General features: G+C 41.2%; 1 protein-coding gene across 1 annotated transcript; it reads right to left on the reverse strand.

Moving 5' to 3' along the window:
* Positions 1-1,119: 1,119 nt before the first annotated feature.
* On the reverse strand, positions 1,120-15,933 carry sypl2a (synaptophysin-like 2a). The gene is made up of 6 exons (XM_024412570.2): positions 15,729-15,933; positions 15,467-15,541; positions 4,513-4,631; positions 3,929-4,127; positions 3,524-3,697; positions 1,120-3,345 (listed from the first exon to the last, which is right to left on the reverse strand). The coding sequence occupies exons 1-6, from the start codon at positions 15,741-15,743 to the stop codon at positions 3,223-3,225; spliced, it is 705 nt and encodes a 234-aa protein (XP_024268338.1). The 5' UTR covers positions 15,744-15,933; the 3' UTR covers positions 1,120-3,222.
* Between the last annotated feature and the right edge of the window lie 2,349 nt (positions 15,934-18,282).

Here is an 18,282-nt window from a genome sequence, read left to right on the forward strand (position 1 = left end):
TTTGCCACCATGGCCTTTTTTTGCCTTTACCTCCCTTATCTCACCTCATTTGCTCACATCGTACATAGACTTGTTTATACTGGATTATTGACTGTATGTTTGTTTTACTTCATGTGTAATTTGTGTCGTTGTATGTGTCGAACTGCTTTGCTTTATCTTGGCCAGGTCGCAATTGTAAATGATAACTTGTTCTCAACTTGCCTACCTGGTTAAATAAAGGTGAATTAAAATAAATAAAAATTCCCCAGCCTGCCAGCGGCCAACAAAGGTGAGCATTTGCCCACTGAAGTTGGTTAGGTCGCCATACTGCAGTCAGGTTAAGACCCTGGTGAGGACAACGAGCACGCAGGTGAGCTTCCCTGAGACTGTTTCTGACAGTTTGTGCAAACCCAGTTTTAACAGCTGTCCGGGTGGCTGGTCTCAGACAATCCCACAGGTGAAGAAGCCGGGTGTGGAGGTCCTGGGCTGGCCTGGTTACACATGGTCTGCGGTTGAGGCAGGTTGAACCTTGTGCTAAATTCTCTAAAACAACGGAGACGGCTTATGGTGTAGAAACGAATACTCATTTACCTGGCAACAGCTCTAGTGGACATTACTTCACTCAGCATGCCAATTACACACTCCCTCAATACTTGAGACATCTGTGGCATTGTGTTGCGTGACAAAACTGCACATTTTAGTGGCCTTTCTGCCCCAGCACAAGGTGCACCTGTGTAATGATCATGATTTTTAATCAGCTTCTTAATATGCCACACCTGTCAGGTGGATGGATTATCTCAGCTAAGGAGAAATGCTCACCTACAGAGATGTAAACAGATTTCTGCACAAACTTTGAGAGAAATAAGCTTTTGTGCATATGGAAAACAATTCTGGGATCTTTTATTTCAACCCATGACACGAACAATTTACATGTTGGATTTATATTTTTGTTCATTGTTTAAAAAGGGATAAGGATTTGACTGTCTTCAAAACAGTGCTACCTAGTGGGCAAAAAAATTCCTGCAACCTTAGTTATGAAATGCAATAGCTCCATCTTCTGGCAAAAAAAATGCACTTTAGTTTTACTTCATAGGTAACATTACAGTTACAGGGCAGTGAACACAAACATCAGTACAGAGGTTGTTGCAGCTCTCTTATCCTTTAATGTGTTGTCAATACAGAGGATGTACAGACGTTTATTTTGTACAAACATGGAACAAAATAAAAAAGAAAGAGTCAAATTTCAGAAATCCCATTAGAGAATATAGAAGACCCACAAGTCTGACTTCTACCCTAAAAAGCTAGGTTATTTCTATTAAAATGGCACAAATGATCTAGATCAGTGTCTTTTGATGACTGATATTGACTCAAACCTTCCCTTTGTAAATAACTACAAAGGCCAAGGCGGTATGAACGGCACTGTGTGGATTGCACAATGTCTGCATTTCCCTCAAATCACAACTCATAAGTCAATGACATTAATTACAACACTTAGTGCAAAGCAACAAAAAAAACTCAAGTTCCATTCACTTCCCATAGAGCTGGACAGACTTTGCACGTCATCCCCACATAACCATCAAACGCAATCATTGCCGAAATTAAATGTAGGACCAATGTAAATAAGTGAGGGGGAAAAAAGAAGCATTATTCAAAAAAATACAGCAGGATTCACCACATTTTGGCACCTACATGTTGCCACTTGTTACTTGGCGGCGCCATGATTAAGTCTAGCTTGTCCAGTGGTGCCAAATAAAAAGCAACAAATCTAGGACCCGTGTTTGTATAAAAATGACTCCGGTAGAGAAGCTGCATAAAATATATTTTTCTTAGCACACAGAAGCCATAAATTAGCTTTAATTTTAATTTTTTATTGACCAATGAATGTAGGTAAAAAAATAAAATAAAAGTATAAATAATGACTTTTCTAAAGTTGCCTTACCCCTTCAAACAACATTTTTGAGAAGAGTCAAATACATAGGGAACTTAGTGTTGTAGTTGTTTGAATGGTCACCTCCACAATACACAAATTTTAAAAAAGTTTGGCTAAATTTCCCAAGATATCCACAAAAATACCACTTATCTGCAGGTTGTTGAGCAAACATACACCAACCAGCGCTGTCGAGGACTATAGGCACTGACCGTTTGAATAACTAAAACAGACAGCCGTTACTAAAAACGTGTTACATCAACTTGACTGTAGCCAAAATAACTTGGTTACTCTTTGAGAGTAAGTAATCTCTTAACCAGATACTGATATTTGGTGTAAATTACCAAGGCACTTTTCATACGGTTAACAAAATAATGACAAAAAAGCCATACCACACGTCAAAGAGAGGAACGCATTGTACATCAGTAACGACTGCAATCAAGTAGCTAACACAGCTCTAACGAGTTAAGTGCACCAAAGCAATACGCTTTCAGACACAGAAACGCAACATCAATGTATCTATGAGGTCTGTTTCAAAACACGCAGTAGTCGTGGAATATTAGGGAGTTACTGAAAGGCCAGTAGTTAAATTGTTTCTTATTTGAAAGGGCCAAATTTAGACCTGAAAGGCAACCTAGAAGAGGGGCTTTCAACATGACCTTTGACATCTCCTTTAACAAATTCATGGGAAAGGAGGAGACCTCCAGACAGGCAATTACTGTATGTCAACCCAGCATTACTGAACTTCCTCATATGAATCAAATATAGGGAACAGTTCAGCTACAGTAGGTTGTCTGCGAGCCCTGTTTTGTGGTAGGCCTATGTGATCGAAAGCACCTGTTCTAGAGGAACCGACCAAATCAAACATGTTGGATATCACAAATACCCAGATCCCTATCAAAGTGTTCAATTCAAGCCACGTTCACAGTAACTGAACACATTTTATGTACAGTAAAGGCACTTAGTTTGGAAGGGAAATTCCATTTAAAAAAGTTAAAAAAATAGTGATCACTCTGTAAATTGGGGTAGTGTTGAGTGCAGCTAGCAAATCAATCATATTAACTGACCAATTCTATGAAGAGTAGATAAACAACAACCTGGGTTCACTGTGGTGAAAGTTAGAGATGGGCAACTAACTACTATCCCTCAGCTTGAGCCGAACATTCGTCATTGAAAAGGGGCCTGTGTTGTTGGTGGTTAAAAAAATTAATTTTGCTCTACATTTTAGTTTCTTTCCTAATAGGGTTATTACACTGTCAGTCCCAAGCACCTTGGCGATTGGCTTGAACTATAGAGGTGGAGCTTCTGTGTGCCAATTAAGAGCTGGGGACTCCACCCTCCATGGTGGTTGCTGGGTTGGAGTCTTTGTGGAATGGAGTCTCCTTAAAGATGAACCAACAGTTACCTGCCCACAGGATGAGGTTCAGAAACCCGAAAATCTTGACAGAGGAGGAAAAGTACGAAACAAAGACAAAACACAGGACACAAAGGAATTACAAATGCTACCCTATACCTGTAGCCCTGTCATTCACGCTCGACTTGCACATTCACATTGAGAATTAGCTATAAAATGCAGAACACTCTGAATAAAATGTATTACAATATCAAATTGCTCACCACAGAGGCATTGAGTTTTCCCATGGACGGGTACTCTCCAGGTAAGCACTGGGGCTGGCAGGCCTCAACCAGGTGTCCTGGGTTGGTGGCCCACTTCACATCAGTCAGGCCCTTCCCCCAGGCAGAGGAGGACACCAGCCACAGGAAGGCAAAGGCAGCAGTCACCAACAGGTCCTGGGAGAAACACAGGGCTATATCATCACTATATTACCATGTTGGAGAGGACAGAGGTATGTAGCTTTCCAATCATAAATATCATTACAACGATAAGGCTCACGCCTTAACTATTATAAAAATGGTTCTCCAGCTATTCTACAACTATACTGTAGTAGTAATAATAGTCTACTACACAGTAACTAACATACCAGTGGTAAACACGAGATACCGTAGTATCTTTAAACTCACAAAGATGGGTCCGCGGCCCTCGCGGTACACATGCTGGTAGCCCAGGTAGAGCACCAGGGTGGCCGTGCAGTACAGGAAGCCCAAGACACCGACACTGACATAGAACTCGGCTGAGGAGGAGTAGTCGCCCTGGAGGTAGGTCGCATTCGCAGCGCTGCTGTTACATGCGGGCACCATGAAAGGGCCGTAGCTAGACAACCTAGAGAGTAGTGAGGCGGTTGAGAAATAAAACCAAATCTATAAAATCAACTGCATGGCACGAATGCATTTCAACCACAAAAACACTTAAGAGGCAAGAGTCAGAGACAAAGAAAATGATGTTGGTGGGAAGATTAGTTTGTTTTTTCCATGTGTGAATGCAAGCATATCACAACCAGCTTAAGAGTAAATAGAAAATGCTATTTGGAATTCCTTGCTACACATCTCTCGGCCCTTCAGCAGATTTTACACAACTTTTGTCAGGGATAGGCTTACTGTGAAGACCATTAGGTAGGCATTATAAAAGAAGAATCACAAACACAGAATGACAATTACAGTAATGTTGTTAATTTGCAGCTCCATCTGTGAGGGATAACAGGTTTTACCTGAAGGGGTAGCTGAACCTTGCCCCTACGGTCTTGAGCTCCTCCCCCACACATTTCACAAGGATTTGGGTCGTCCCAGAATAACCCCCCGTGGTGGCAAAGGCAAAGATGGTGAACACCTGCACAGAGAGAGGAGAGTCAGGGTGCATCTCAATGGCCTGTCGCTTCCTTTCCTCATCCCTTTGCCTTAACCTGCACTGATCTAGGGCGCATCATTCTCATACCCGAGTGGGCAGCTAAGAAAATCTCTTTCCTGGTAAGGATGACTTGTTGTCAGAGGCCTAGGCTGTGTTTTCAGATATGTAGAGTGGGAGAGACAAGGAATGACAGGTCCTTTACAATTCCTATTGCTGGTATCAAAACCTAGATGCCATTGCCTGCTGTTGTTCCTTTGAGCAAGGTACTTAAACACCCCCCCACAACAGCTCCCCGGGTGCAGTGTGGTAGCCCCCACACCTTTCCAAAAACCTGTCTGTGTATACACAACCGTTCAAAAGTTGGGGTCACTTAAAAATATTATTGTTTTTGAAAGAAAAGCCATTAAAATAACATCAAATTGAATCATAAATACAGTGTAGACTTTGTTAATGTCGTAAATTTCTGTTGTAGCTGGAAACAGCTGATCTTTAATGGAATATCAGCAACCATCACTCCTGTGTTCCAATGGCACCTTGTGTAAGCTAATCCAAGTTTCTCATTTCAAAAGGCTAATTGATCATTAGAAAACCCTTTTGCAATTATGTTAGCACAGCTGAAAACTGTTGTTCTGATTGAAGAAGCAATAAAACTGGCCTTCTTTGGACTAGTTGAGCATCTGGAGCATCAGCATTTGTGGGTTCGATGACAGGCTCAAAATGGCCAGAAACAAATAAGTTTCTTCTGAAACTCATCAGTCTATTCTTGTTCAGTCTACACCAGCAAGAGGACAAGTACATTATTGTGTCTAGTTTGAGAAACAGACGCCTCAAGTCCTCAACTGGCAGCTTCATTAAATAGTACCCGCAAAACACCAGTCTCAATGTCAACAGTGAAGAGGCGACTCCGGGATGCTGACCTTCTTGGCAGAGTTCCTCTGTCCAATGTCTGTTTTTCCCCCATCTTAATCCTTTCTTTTTATTGGCCAGTTTGAGATATGGCTTTTTCTTTGCAACTCTGCCTAGATGACCACCATCCAGGAGTTGCCTCTTCACTGTTGACGTCGAAACGGGTGTTTTGAGGGTACAATTTAACGAAGCTGCCAGTTGAGGACTTGTCAAGCATCTGTTTCTCAAACTAGACACAAATGTACTTGTCTTCTTGCTCAGTTGTGCACTGGGGCCTCCCACTCCTCTTTCTATTCTGGTTAGAGTCAGTTTGCACTGTTCTCTGAAGCGAGTACGAGATTGTAGCATTGTACGAGATCTTCAGTTTCTTGGTAATTTCTCACATGGAATAACCTTCATTTCTTAGAACAAGAATAGACTGACGAGTTTCAGAAGAATGTCCTTGTTTCTGGCCATTTTGAGCCTGTAATCAAACCCACAAATGCTGATGCTCCAGATACTCAACTAGTCTAAAGGCCAGTTTTATTGCTTCTTTAAATTAGAAGAGTTTTCAGCTGTGCTAACATAACTGCAAAAGGGTTTTCTAATGATCAATTAGCCTTTTAAATTATAAACTTGTATTAGCTAACACAACGTGTCATTGGAACACAGGCGTGATGGTTGCTGATAATGGGCCTCTCTACACCCATGTAGATATTCAATTTATTTTTAAATCAGCCGTTTCCAGCTACAATAGTCATTTACAACAGTAAAAAATGTTATTTTAATGGGCAAAAAAATGTGCTTTCTTTCAACAAGGACATTTCTAAGTGACCCCAAACCTCTGAATGGTAGTGCATATGCGTGTTTTTCAGATGGGATGGGTTAAAAGACAAAGTCAAATTCTGGTTGGACACTTGACCAATAAAGTGATCGTAATCTCCCCTGATTTAGTCATTTAGTTGTATTAACACCTTCACAAACATATCTTAATATAACCTACATAAGACAGTATATAGCTATATTTAACTCGCACTCCACACGCTCATCTCCATCATAGCTGATCAGAGAGCTGTTCTGAGCTCTGGTTCTGTAACTTACAGAGAGGAGGGAGAGCGATGTTCCAACGGGCAAGACGTGGAGCCATTTGAAGTGGTAAGATGTTCCTGCTGCAGCAAAGTTAACAGGCCTGAGAAACTGTCATAAAGCGTGGGGATTGGTGACTCAGCAAGAAAAACACCAACTCCAGCAGAACGCCCCACTGGGTTCAGGTCTGACAGGAAGAGCCCCCCCGACATTGCCCACATCACCAGCCAACGTTCTGAAAACCTGACTTGGCAGAACTGTGGGGATCTCACCTCAACCACCCTGGTAACCACTTCCTCTGCTCATAGCTGAGTAGTGGGGAGAGATTAAGGGGTGGGGAGAATGGCGCACACATCCGCAAGCTAAAACATACACCACTCTCTCTCTCCCCCGGAGTAAGAGTTTCCCTGTGCTTGACCTTTTTCCCACTCTGCTCACCACATCAGCTTCCCCTACAGCATCCTCTTGTCATACAGGAAACTCCCTCCCTCAGTGAGTGCTGAGAGAGCTAACTGACTAACACTGACTGGCTCCAAACAGCAGAATCTGACTGACTGTCTAGGGGTGCATTTGAGGGCTCAAGTTGAGCAAGGCGAGGTCCAGAATCACTGATCTGTAATGAGGAGTTATGCAAGGTGACTTGAGGATCAGTGATTCTTTACAGTATGACAGCAATGTAGTAGTCCATCTCCAAACACACTACCCACTGGTGCTCACACTGGTTGAATCAACGTCGCTTCCCACTCCATTTCGATGAAATTACATTGACCCAACGTGGAACAGTCATTGAATTGACATCGCTGCTCAGTAGGTAGGTCTTCGAGGCTACTGAGTGCAACGAGGGGATCTCTATGATAATGGGTGGGAATAAGTAGCCAAATTGGTCATTATAAAGATGGTTAACGCAGTGACAGTTAGCGAATGCAAGTAATAGACAAAAGGATATAAACTATATAGCTCTCTGTATCCATCTCTCCAAGTTACTCCTCTTCCCCTAGGTGTAAAAATAACACCTTCTGGAACTACAGAAATAAACTGGTCTGGTAGGCTGATTGCATAGACTAATTTTAAAAAAACAAGTGCCTTTCTATGCATAGAGTAGAATTATGTTGCTGCCCAAACTTTGATCAATGAGGGGATTCAATTATCTGGCCAAGGTTTCCCCAGTGGGAGGAGTTTGTATCAGGTGAAAAGTGATTGCATTCGTTTTGGAACCGGGCAGCCTCCCACGAGTGAGCAAAATGGCCCGTTTTTCCCATTCACTTATCAAGAAAACATCCCTGGTCATCCCGACTACCTCTGACCTGGCAGACTCACGAAACACAAATGCTTCATTTGTAAATGATGTCTGGCTATCCATAGATGGGTCCATTAAAAAAAATACAAGAAAATTGTGCTGTCTGGTTTGCTTAATATAAGCACTTTATAAAGTTGTATACTTTTACTTTTGATACTTATGTATATTTAGTATCACAACATGACTGAGCGACACAGGTTACTGTTCTATTTGTGGAGGGCGCTCCTCCCTCACCACTCTTGCCGTTCACATCACGGGCCTTAGAACGGTGCACCGCAGTTCAGCTTAAACTAACTCTGCCCAAATTCACTTGTTAGGTGCTTGAGGCAGCGTTCCAACGAATAGGTGCTTGTGAGCAGATCCCTCCTCCAATGAAAACATCTGATGGGACGTGTAGCACGTCCCAACTTCCTTTTCAGAATAATGCCCGTTGTTCTGAATATAGTCCCAACTCCAAAGTTGGCTGAGGCACGTTCCCACATGATCACAATCAAATAATTTACATAACAGTTGAACGGTGCATCAGAAACCATGAGGTTTTCAGGGACCGTGACATATTGAAGTCACTAACAGATACAATATAGACTTGCAATCAAGGACAGTGTCTTTTCCAACAGAGTATCAACACAAGACAAAAGTTCCTGAAGTGTAAGGGTAAAATACTGGTCATTTCAGTGGCAACAGAGCCAAACAGGGAAGAAAACTTTTCAGTGATAAACTACTACGATGGTCAAGTGAACTTTGTGGGAATTGGTTTCATCTTTCAGGTGTTTGGCACAGTAAAACATTTCTGAGCTTTCATATCACCGCCCCCACCAAACCCCATTCCAACGATCCCCCAGCTCAGCCACCCTCCAAATAAACCCTCCACTATGCAGTTTCCTGAGTAAGTAACACACCCAACCTCCCTGACTGAGAATGGGAGCACACATAGGCTAGTACATTCATATAGTTTGTTTAGATGGGAGTTAAGGGATATGGGGAAGTTAGCAAGCCTTTGTTATACAAGCTGGTGCCTCAAAGAGTCTGGCTTGTATTGTTGTCATGGCATATTGAATAAGCTATTACTTAAATACTGAAAGTCAAATGATACCCCAACGTTAAGATTTAAGAATCAAATGGGTTTTTTTTAAATATAGAAAAAAAATCTTGCAGCAGACAAATAACGTAACACATTTTGAAGCCATATGGGGCAGAGTCCGACAAGCTTTACAAAGAACATTAGGTGTGGATAAGATGGAAGCAAGTGTGTTAATGTCTGTAAATGTTAAGTTATTGTTTTTGTCTATGTAGGTTTTTGTTTATTGTATAAAAAAAGGAAAACTAGACTGAACAAAATATATAAACGCAACATGCAACAATTTCTAAGATTTTACTGAGTTACAGCTCATAAGAGGAAATCAGTGAATTTAAATAAAATCATCGGGCCCTAATCTATGGATTTCACATGACTGGGCAGACGTGTAACCACGCTACCCCCAGAACCTCCACATCCAGCTGCATCACCTGCGGGAACATTTAAAAACTCATTGATTGGCTGGGCCTGGCTCCCCAATGGGTAGGCATATGACCTCCAAGAACCACCCATTGGGGAGCCAGGCCCAGCCAACCAGAATTAGTTTTTAAACGATCCCACAGGTGATGCAGCTGGATGTGGAAGTCATTGGGGGTTACAAATCTGCGGTTGTGAGGCCGGTTGGACGTAATGCCAAATTCTCTAAAAATATGTTGGAGGCGGTTTATGGTAGAGAAATGAATAGGGATGCACAATATATCGGTTAACATATTGGAATCTGTCGTGATTAACCAAAAATGCCAACATCAGTATTGGCCCAATGTCTAGTTTTACGCCGACGTTAAAATCCGATGTCAAAGCTATCGTGCATACCTATAAAACGTAGGTACATGACTTAATGACGCCAAGTAAAAGTTTGCGCTCCACGTGCAACACAGCATTCATAACTTAGCCCACAACTCAAAGGTGAAATCCATTAAAGCCAAGATAATGGAATTCATTGCCCTTGACAATCAACCGTTCTCTGTCGTGGGTGATGTTGGTTTTCGCCAACTGGTCGAGCACCGGTACACACCACCAAGTGCGATGCATACTATGGAACGCCGTTTGGATCTTTGCGTGTCAAAAAAGATACAGTAGCACTGTCAAAGCTGTACAAAAAAAGTCTGCAAACACCGGCCACGAACGATGCGTTTACAATACCGTGTTGGTAATAAAGCATCACTTGTTTGACCGCAACTTCTGGGGTAGCTAGCTTTAGCTTGGTACCTAGCTAGCACCAATACAACCAGTCTGAAAACAAATGACCAGTACAAACTGCAGTCATTTTCACATTTTTTAGCAATGATTTAGGAATCCTTGTAAGTATTAGCTAGGTTGCCACTTGTTGTTCGCCAATTAAAATTGAACTTCAGTTCAAGAAAATAAATAGCTAGCCAGCTATTTAACCCTGTTGCCCAAAGCTAACGTTATAAGCAGCCAGCTAGCTTCATCTGGCTAGTGAGGCTCGACTGGGCCGGGAAGCTAGCCACAATAAGGATTCGGCGCAATAGTATAATTTGCGGTTTGCCTTCAAAATAAAAAGTATATAATTGACAGTAATGCAAATTAATACAAATAGTCGAGTTATGCCATACTTTTATTTAAGGCTAATCGCAAAGTACACTATTGTGGCTTGCGTCACATAGATGGGTCCGACAATTAATCAAATAAGAACAGTCTTGTAAATTAGAGCAATTTTAAAACGACACCTAGCTATATAGTTACCTAGCTACCTATAGCTACTGAAACAGATGTTTTTCTATGTTTTGGGGGAAGAACATTGTTTGCATCCATGAGCTAGATAGATAGCTTTGCATAGATAGCTTTTTATTTTAATGACCAGCACTGTAGGACTGCGAGTCAACTTTACCAGCATCATAGCATACACATCGATGAATCGTTGTGACATATGAAATACAAGTGATTGATTACACCTGTGTAATACCTACGTAAAAAATGTATGAAAGTGTTACATTTTTGTGTGACATGAAGTCATATTCAAGTCCTGATTGGTCAACAAGCTTATTTGACAAGGCAAATAGTATTATTTGACACGTTAAATAGTGTTATTTGCCGTCTATCTTTTTTGACACGCAAAGACCCAACCGGCTTTCCATAGAAATCCTGGTTGAGAATGAAACGACTGAACAATGAAACAGCACATAAAGTGAAAGAAATAGGTTTTGATTATGTTTTACTGGTAATGGAGATGTGAATGCCAACAAAATAACTTTTTGGTCAGTGTGTGTGTGTAACCTTTATATGGGTTAGGCAAGTCTGTTAAGAACAAATGTTGATTTAAAATGACGGCCGGATGATGCTGGGCCAATTGTGCGATGCCCTATGGGACTCCCAATCACGGCCAGATGTGATACAGCCTGGATTCAAGCCAGGGAGTATAGTGACGCCTCTCGCATTGAGATGCAGTGCCTTAGACCACTGCGTCCATGTGTGTTAAATAGTTAACTGTACTAGAATGCTTAAAAAGGCCACAAATTTTAAATATCGGTATCATTTTTGGGGGGCAAGGAAAATATTGGATATTGGTATCGGCCAAAAATGTCACATCACTAGAAATTCACATTAAATAATCTGGCAACAGCTCTGGTGGACATTCCTGCAGTCACCATGCCAATTGCACACCCCCTCAAAACTTCTGTGGCATTGTGTTGTGTAACAAAACTGTACATTTTAGAGTGGCCTTTTATTGTCGCTAAGCACAAGGTGCACCTGTGTAATGATAATGCTGTTTAATCTGCTTCTTGATATGCCACACCTGTCAGGTGAATGGATTATTGTGGCAAAAGGGAAACGTAAACTATTTTGGCATGTAAACTCATTTGTAAAACAAAATTGGAGTGAAATAAGCTTTTTGTGCATATGAAACACTTCTGGGATCTTTTATTTCAGCTCATGAAACCAACACTTTACATGTTGCCTTTATATTTTTGTTCAGTACAAATCATAAAAAAGCAGCCACAAAACATAGCAGGGATACATGTTGCCTTATTTGAACTCTTCTTCCCTCATACCATGCAGCAGTATGCAGGCCATGGTTTTGCACCAGGATCACTGGTGTATATAAAGTAAACCCTGCCGCCACTCCCTCTCTGCACTGACGCTCTGAGAATGTTGTGTTGCAGCGTTGGCCAGGATTTACAGTGCATTTCTTGGTAACTGGCCACTCCCCTCTCTGGCCAGAGAGGCATGTTGCTGGCTGGCACAAGACAGAGGAAAGGGAGAGGGGGGGGTAGTCACTAATGCTAGAATGGACCAGAGTGGAATTATGGTCAAAGAACATAAGCCCTTTCTAATTAATTTAGGGTGAGGGTAAAGTTACTGGTTAACATAAAGCTTAGAGGTTTTAAAAAATTACATTTTGGACTAGAAAGTCTACATTTATGTCCTCTAGCATGGCCAGATAGTGATGACTAAGGGAGAGGACGTCCTGGATTGGATACAAACTCCAACCTAAAAGATAACGTCTGTCTTAATTACCTACAGGGCTCTGCCACTGGCCGATCTACTAAAACACACACACCTTAAGCATACACAGACAGTACATTAACGGCTGTCAACAGTTAGCCTAACGCACAGGCAAAACATGCACATACACGCACTAACGGCAGTCTGAATGTAGTGCATACAAAAACAATACCAGTACTGTACAGAGTACACACTCAAACATATGCATGTGTATACAGTAGGACCTATACAGAAACCCGAAGACAGAATGCCCATGGATCAGAACCAGAGGTCCTCCTCCTTGTATCCTGAGCCAGCTACTCAGTCAAGTTATAAAGTTCATGAATCCAAGCTATTTCTGTTGCAGCTGCTGACATTCACTTTGGCCAGCCGGCTACACCTCTAAAAAAGTAACTTCACATAACATCCCTGCTCGAAATTGCACACTATCAGCTAATTAGCTAAATATCTCTTACACAGTGCAGTATATGTAAGTCGGCCTTCCAATGTGCTGGGCTGGGCATTTCCAGTATATGTTTTGGGGTCAAATTTAAACATTATTTGAGTGAACTTTACTTGTGATCTGTTTGATTTGGGTTGAATTATACTGACTTGGAGGTGATTCTTTGCTGTATAAGCAGCTAAAGCAAACAGTGAAATCAGCTAGTGACAAACTATGGACATTCAAGAGTCATTGAACTTCACATCAAGTCACTAAAGTGCTCTACAGAAATGTAGCTCAAGGAGGCAGCACTGTGAAAAACCCGTCATTCAGTTATTTCATAAAGCAAGCCCATGTTAGGAAATAGCTACCTGCCCTGTATATCATAAGTGGAATTTCCATGTCCTTGTACTCATGGCGGTAACAAATTAGGTCAGGTGCCTAGTTGCCCTGGTTACTAATGAGCACGAGGAACTTGCAAATTGGGTTTGCACTGCGTACAGGATCCATTAGCCTTCTAGCTCTCAATTTGTGGTCACAATAATGCTGACACTATCTGCAACAACTTTGTTCCGGTCATAGAAATACCAATATACCACTCTAAGTCCAGATCTAGCTAGGTCATAGGTAAAGCATCAGTCTACACTCAGACGTTAAATTATACCACAGCATTTTTGAATACTTACTCTGGCCTTCCTGACGGGCCACCCCCAGGTGTTGAGGGTAGGCAATAACACATCTGCCACACTGATCCTCAACACTGGGGCCCCTCAGGGGTGCGTGCTTAGTCCCCTCCTGTACTCCCTGTCACCCATGACTGCGTGGCCAGGCATGACTCAAACACCATCATTAAGTTTGCTCATGACAAGAAACAGTGGTAGGCCTGATCACCAACAACGAGACAGCCTTTAGGGAGGCGGTCAGAGACTTTCTGTATCTATGGACATGACCCAGTTGTTCATTCTAAACGTTCCATTGCATACTGGCTGGCAAAGTTCTTATCCCTTGCTTGCTAGCTAGCCAAATACATTTAACTTAGTCATGTTAAACAGTGCAGCCAAAATAACAGTAGCTGCATTTGCATAAGCTGTTTTCTGGTGACATTTATTTGGATACATCAATAACAATTAACTAATGAGGCATGATTTCATCTGGCATAGAACATGTTCACTAGTCAGGAGACTGTTGTTCAGAGGAGATAGCCAACAACACAGCTAATACAATCACGTCAAACTGAAGCTGAAAATACTAAACTAGCTGCACTTTGTTTCGTTTGACCTTTTTTTCCAATTGACATTTCTTTGTATATATCCATGAAAATGATGCCAGCTGATTGATGACTTCGATTGGCTGAGAAACGCTGCTTGCATGTCTGTTTCGTCCCGACTCTCGACACGTTTATTACTACCGGACTGCTGGATATCGAATTTGAAGATTGAAACAATGTTGCAAATGTCAGAGAGGCAAACACCAAGGTTTACACAAATCTCTGCTTTTGAAAACTAAAATGTTAGTCTAAAATAAATGTGAGATAACGTCTAGGTACTTTTTATAGTGGAGATCAAGTTTATACATTGACTGGCTGGGCTGATGAGACAGTGGATTGCGCAGACAGGTGGAACAAAGTAAATGGCATTTTAAAATCATAGATTTATCTGGTGGTAACTTGTGGAAAAGAAACTGTCGAATGCAGTTTCAACCAATCAGTACTAGAACCAACAGTTGTAACCAATTCACTTTATGTGTGTATATCGGTACTGAGGAATTCAATGGCAACAGTTAATTCTTACACTTTGTTTGAGTTGCTTTCGAATGCAGAAGTCGAATTTAAAACATTAGTAATTTATTACATTGATTTTCATAATAGAAAGCTAACTAATGTTTTGGTTAGCTAAACTAGCAAGTATGTTTGGATACCAAGGAAACAAGTCTAGCTACCTATATAGTACACTTGCTAGCTAACTTCTGTGGATGTTTAACACATTTTAACACAGCAAATATGTTAATTTATAGAGATGGTATAAAAGGGATCAACTTGGTACTATGCATTCACTTGAAAATAATGCAACTCCATGTAAGGTTAGTTCCACTCCGCAAGCGGGGTCGTGTAACACACTTTGCACGTCGTTCATTATTTTCCATAGAACGCATAGTTAGACAGTCGTTGATTATGCCTTACATAACGTTTACTATAACAACCCAAAACTCAAGTGCAAGATCATCTTGAAGGGGCGACTTGCTACGAGTCCTAGCTAACCAAAATAGACAGTCGCTGAAAAGGGTGTTGCCCGATTAGATCTACGCACGAAGCTTTGGTGTTTGAGATCGTAGCTCGCCAACGTTCGCTAGCAGAGAGCTATATTTTAAGACAACCTACACACTATCTGCATCAATACACTTTGTTCAACTACTGAATAATGTTAAAAGTAGGTAGCTCGTTAACGTTAACTGAAAAGCCATCAACATTAACCAATAATGACTAGCTAGTGAGTTTAGTGCTTGTTTGCCAGCTTCAAGACAAGAGAGAGACATTAATAGATTGCACCACATATTTTGGTTAAGATATCTAATTAAGGGTATCTTACCCATTCTAGAACCCGAATAAATCCCAGAGGTTCTTTCAACGGTCCCAGGTCAAGTCTGAATCCCGAAAGCAGTTTCTGAAGTTGTAAAAAAAGACGAAGACAAAACATCTGAATCATGACGGTGGTCAGGAATGATTTCAATCAAATTATTTGAGTTTGTAAAACTAGCTAGCTAACTGGCAAAAACATATTTACGAATGTTTGTCACCTTCACCGTTACAGTAGATAGCTAACGTTGGCTAGCTCGTGTCAGCCGACCCACCTGAATAAATTCCATGTTCGATTTTCAGAAGTTTTGTTCGTTAAGTTCCCTTTACTGGAAGAAAACGTATATTCTCCCAAAGCAACAATCTTGTAGTTGGATGAACCTCTGGTTTACATTCAACTGAATTTTGTCAGGCAGCAGATGTTGTAAAACTGCTGTCAAACTTTCTAAACTGTATAGGCACACGTGACAAGCAACTTGTTTTTCTTCGTCTTTGGTATAATGGCGATCGTACATTTTGTTTGTGCATGCCGCCACCTACTGTACAGGAGTGTCGTCGATCATGATACATTTTGTTATAAGTAAGAGGGAAATGAACAAATTCCACCATCAACTACCCCTACACCACAGGAGGCTGCTGAAGGGAGGACGGCTCATAATAATGACCGGAACGGAGCAAATGGAATGGCATCAACTACATGGAAACCATGTGTTTGATGTATGATGTATGTGTGATACCATTCCCCTTATTCAACTCCAGCCTTTACCACGAGCCCATCCTCCCCAATTAAGGTGTGACAAACCTCCTGTGACCTACACCTATATACCACTATCCCATAACAACAAAAAACATTACCCCATTCCATTAATTTGACCCTAACTGATTCTACATCAGGCCGACAGCCAGGCAGGATGGGACTCTTTTGTTCAGCCCACCTTGTAACTCTTCTGCAGTAAAATCTCATACACCTAAGTACTTCTCTGCTGCTGCCACCACAACATTTATTTCTGTGATACCATTTCTGCGACACAGTTGATAACCATGGCAATGAATGCAAAGAAGACAACCTTACTGAAGTACAAATTCATATCACTCCATATTCACCAAGGCCATATTACTCAACCTTGACCCATCATCCTCTACTCTTTTCACTGCCTCACCATATGACACCTTCTGTTCTACTCTGGCAACCTCAACCGGTCTCTCTTGCACCGGACACTTCTGATCCCCAAAAACATGGCACCCCCACAATTGACACAGTTTTGTCATGACTATCCTGTGAGGATCCAAATAGGTCAGATCAGCTTGGCAATGGATTTTTTATTTGACCTTTATTTAACTAGGCAAGTCAGTTAAGAACAAATTCTTATTTTCAATGACGGCCTAGGAACAGTGGGTTAACTGCCTGTTCAGGCTCAGAATGGCAGATTTGTACATTGTCAGCTCGGGGATTTAGACTAGTAACCGAAAGGTTGCAAGTTCAACACTCTAACCACTAGTCTACCCTGCGATGACTTCGTGTAGTACATCTTTTGATTAGTGATGCACGGTTGATGCACGGAACGTGCCTTTGTTTCACATACGTTTTCCGCTGAAACTCTAACAAGTTCTAAAGCGAATACTGGAACAATATGTCTAACATAGAACATGTGAAATGGTCAGCGGTGATCTAAAGATTAATAATGTCATTTTGGTTGTTATTTTGTGATGCCATTAAACATGTTATAAAGGAAATACTGTAACTTGAAAAGTATATACACTTCATGTACAAAGTCTCCATCCTCTACGTTGTGTATGAAATGTGACAAATGATGAGTGTTTTTGTTACGAGAGGGATGTGATCTTAGAAACTAAGAGGTAATTGTTTCTATAACTTTGTACAAGTGAGTAGTCACTGCTCCTTGAGTGAGGTCAGAGAGCCTGTCAGCCTCACAAACCGTCCATTTTGAATGAACTGTATAAAATGGTGTGTTAAGAATTAACATATCAGACCAGAGAGGCGTTGAGCTGCAGCTCACGTTCAAAGTGGTTTGAACAATGAAATCTCAACGAGTTAGAGACGATACTCATCTCCCGTAAAATCACTGCCGATATTCACCTCTCCGAAAATCATAGCTGTCCTAAGTAAATATCTAGAAAAGTGAACTTAAGTGGGACCATTCTACTACTCTTCTCAAAATCACAGAAGTACGCTACTCTCATCACTCAATGGGAACAATCGACAGGGCTAGCTAAAGAGGCAACTTTAGGAGCGAATGGAAGGGAAATCAACTCTGTAGTTCTGTTCAGGACTACACGAAAAACCAAGGCATTTACACGTAAATACATTCATGATTATTTACTTCAAACAGGCGAGTAGTTTCTAAATGTACCAAAGTATTATGTCTGTCCTTCTCTCCCTGTCCCTCCCCATCCCTTTTGTACAAGCCACCATATTGTGTCAGTCCGCTTGGGACCTGTTTCTAATGTATTAAGTGTGTATGTTTATCTTGTGTTACCATTTAGTTAGCTGGTACATAAATAATTAAACCAATTTGTGCAGTACTGAATCATAAGTATGGCTGGGGTTTTAGCATATGCAGGAGGTTATGATTGTTCAGAATGATATGATACAAGGTTATGATTATACGTTGACGGTTTATGAATGTAATAGGTTAAGACCTTTAGTTTAATCCAGGAGATTTAAGGAACCACTCTCGTGGTGCCCCAATTCCTAATGAGTTAATTGTTACATTATTCATTTAATTGATAACAATTAAACATAGTTCGTTGATTAGATAAATAACAGTCATCAGATTAATGAAAGTAAAGTCACAACAGTTTTAACTT

The sequence above is a fragment of the Oncorhynchus tshawytscha genome, linkage group LG02, assembly GCF_018296145.1.
Source record: "Oncorhynchus tshawytscha isolate Ot180627B linkage group LG02, Otsh_v2.0, whole genome shotgun sequence".
Classification (NCBI taxonomy): domain Eukaryota; kingdom Metazoa; phylum Chordata; class Actinopteri; order Salmoniformes; family Salmonidae; genus Oncorhynchus; species Oncorhynchus tshawytscha.

Bases quoted from the DNA above. Each gene is read 5' to 3' on its own strand.
- sypl2a (XM_024412570.2), bottom strand. The intron at 4,632-15,466 runs GTAAGATACCCT...CTCTCTGTGCAG, and splicing joins TTATTCGGGTTCTAGAATGG to GTGTTCACCATCTTTGCCTT. The intron at 3,346-3,523 runs GTGAGCAATTTG...TCCTCTGTCAAG, and splicing joins GAAAACTCAATGCCTCTGTG to ATTTTCGGGTTTCTGAACCT.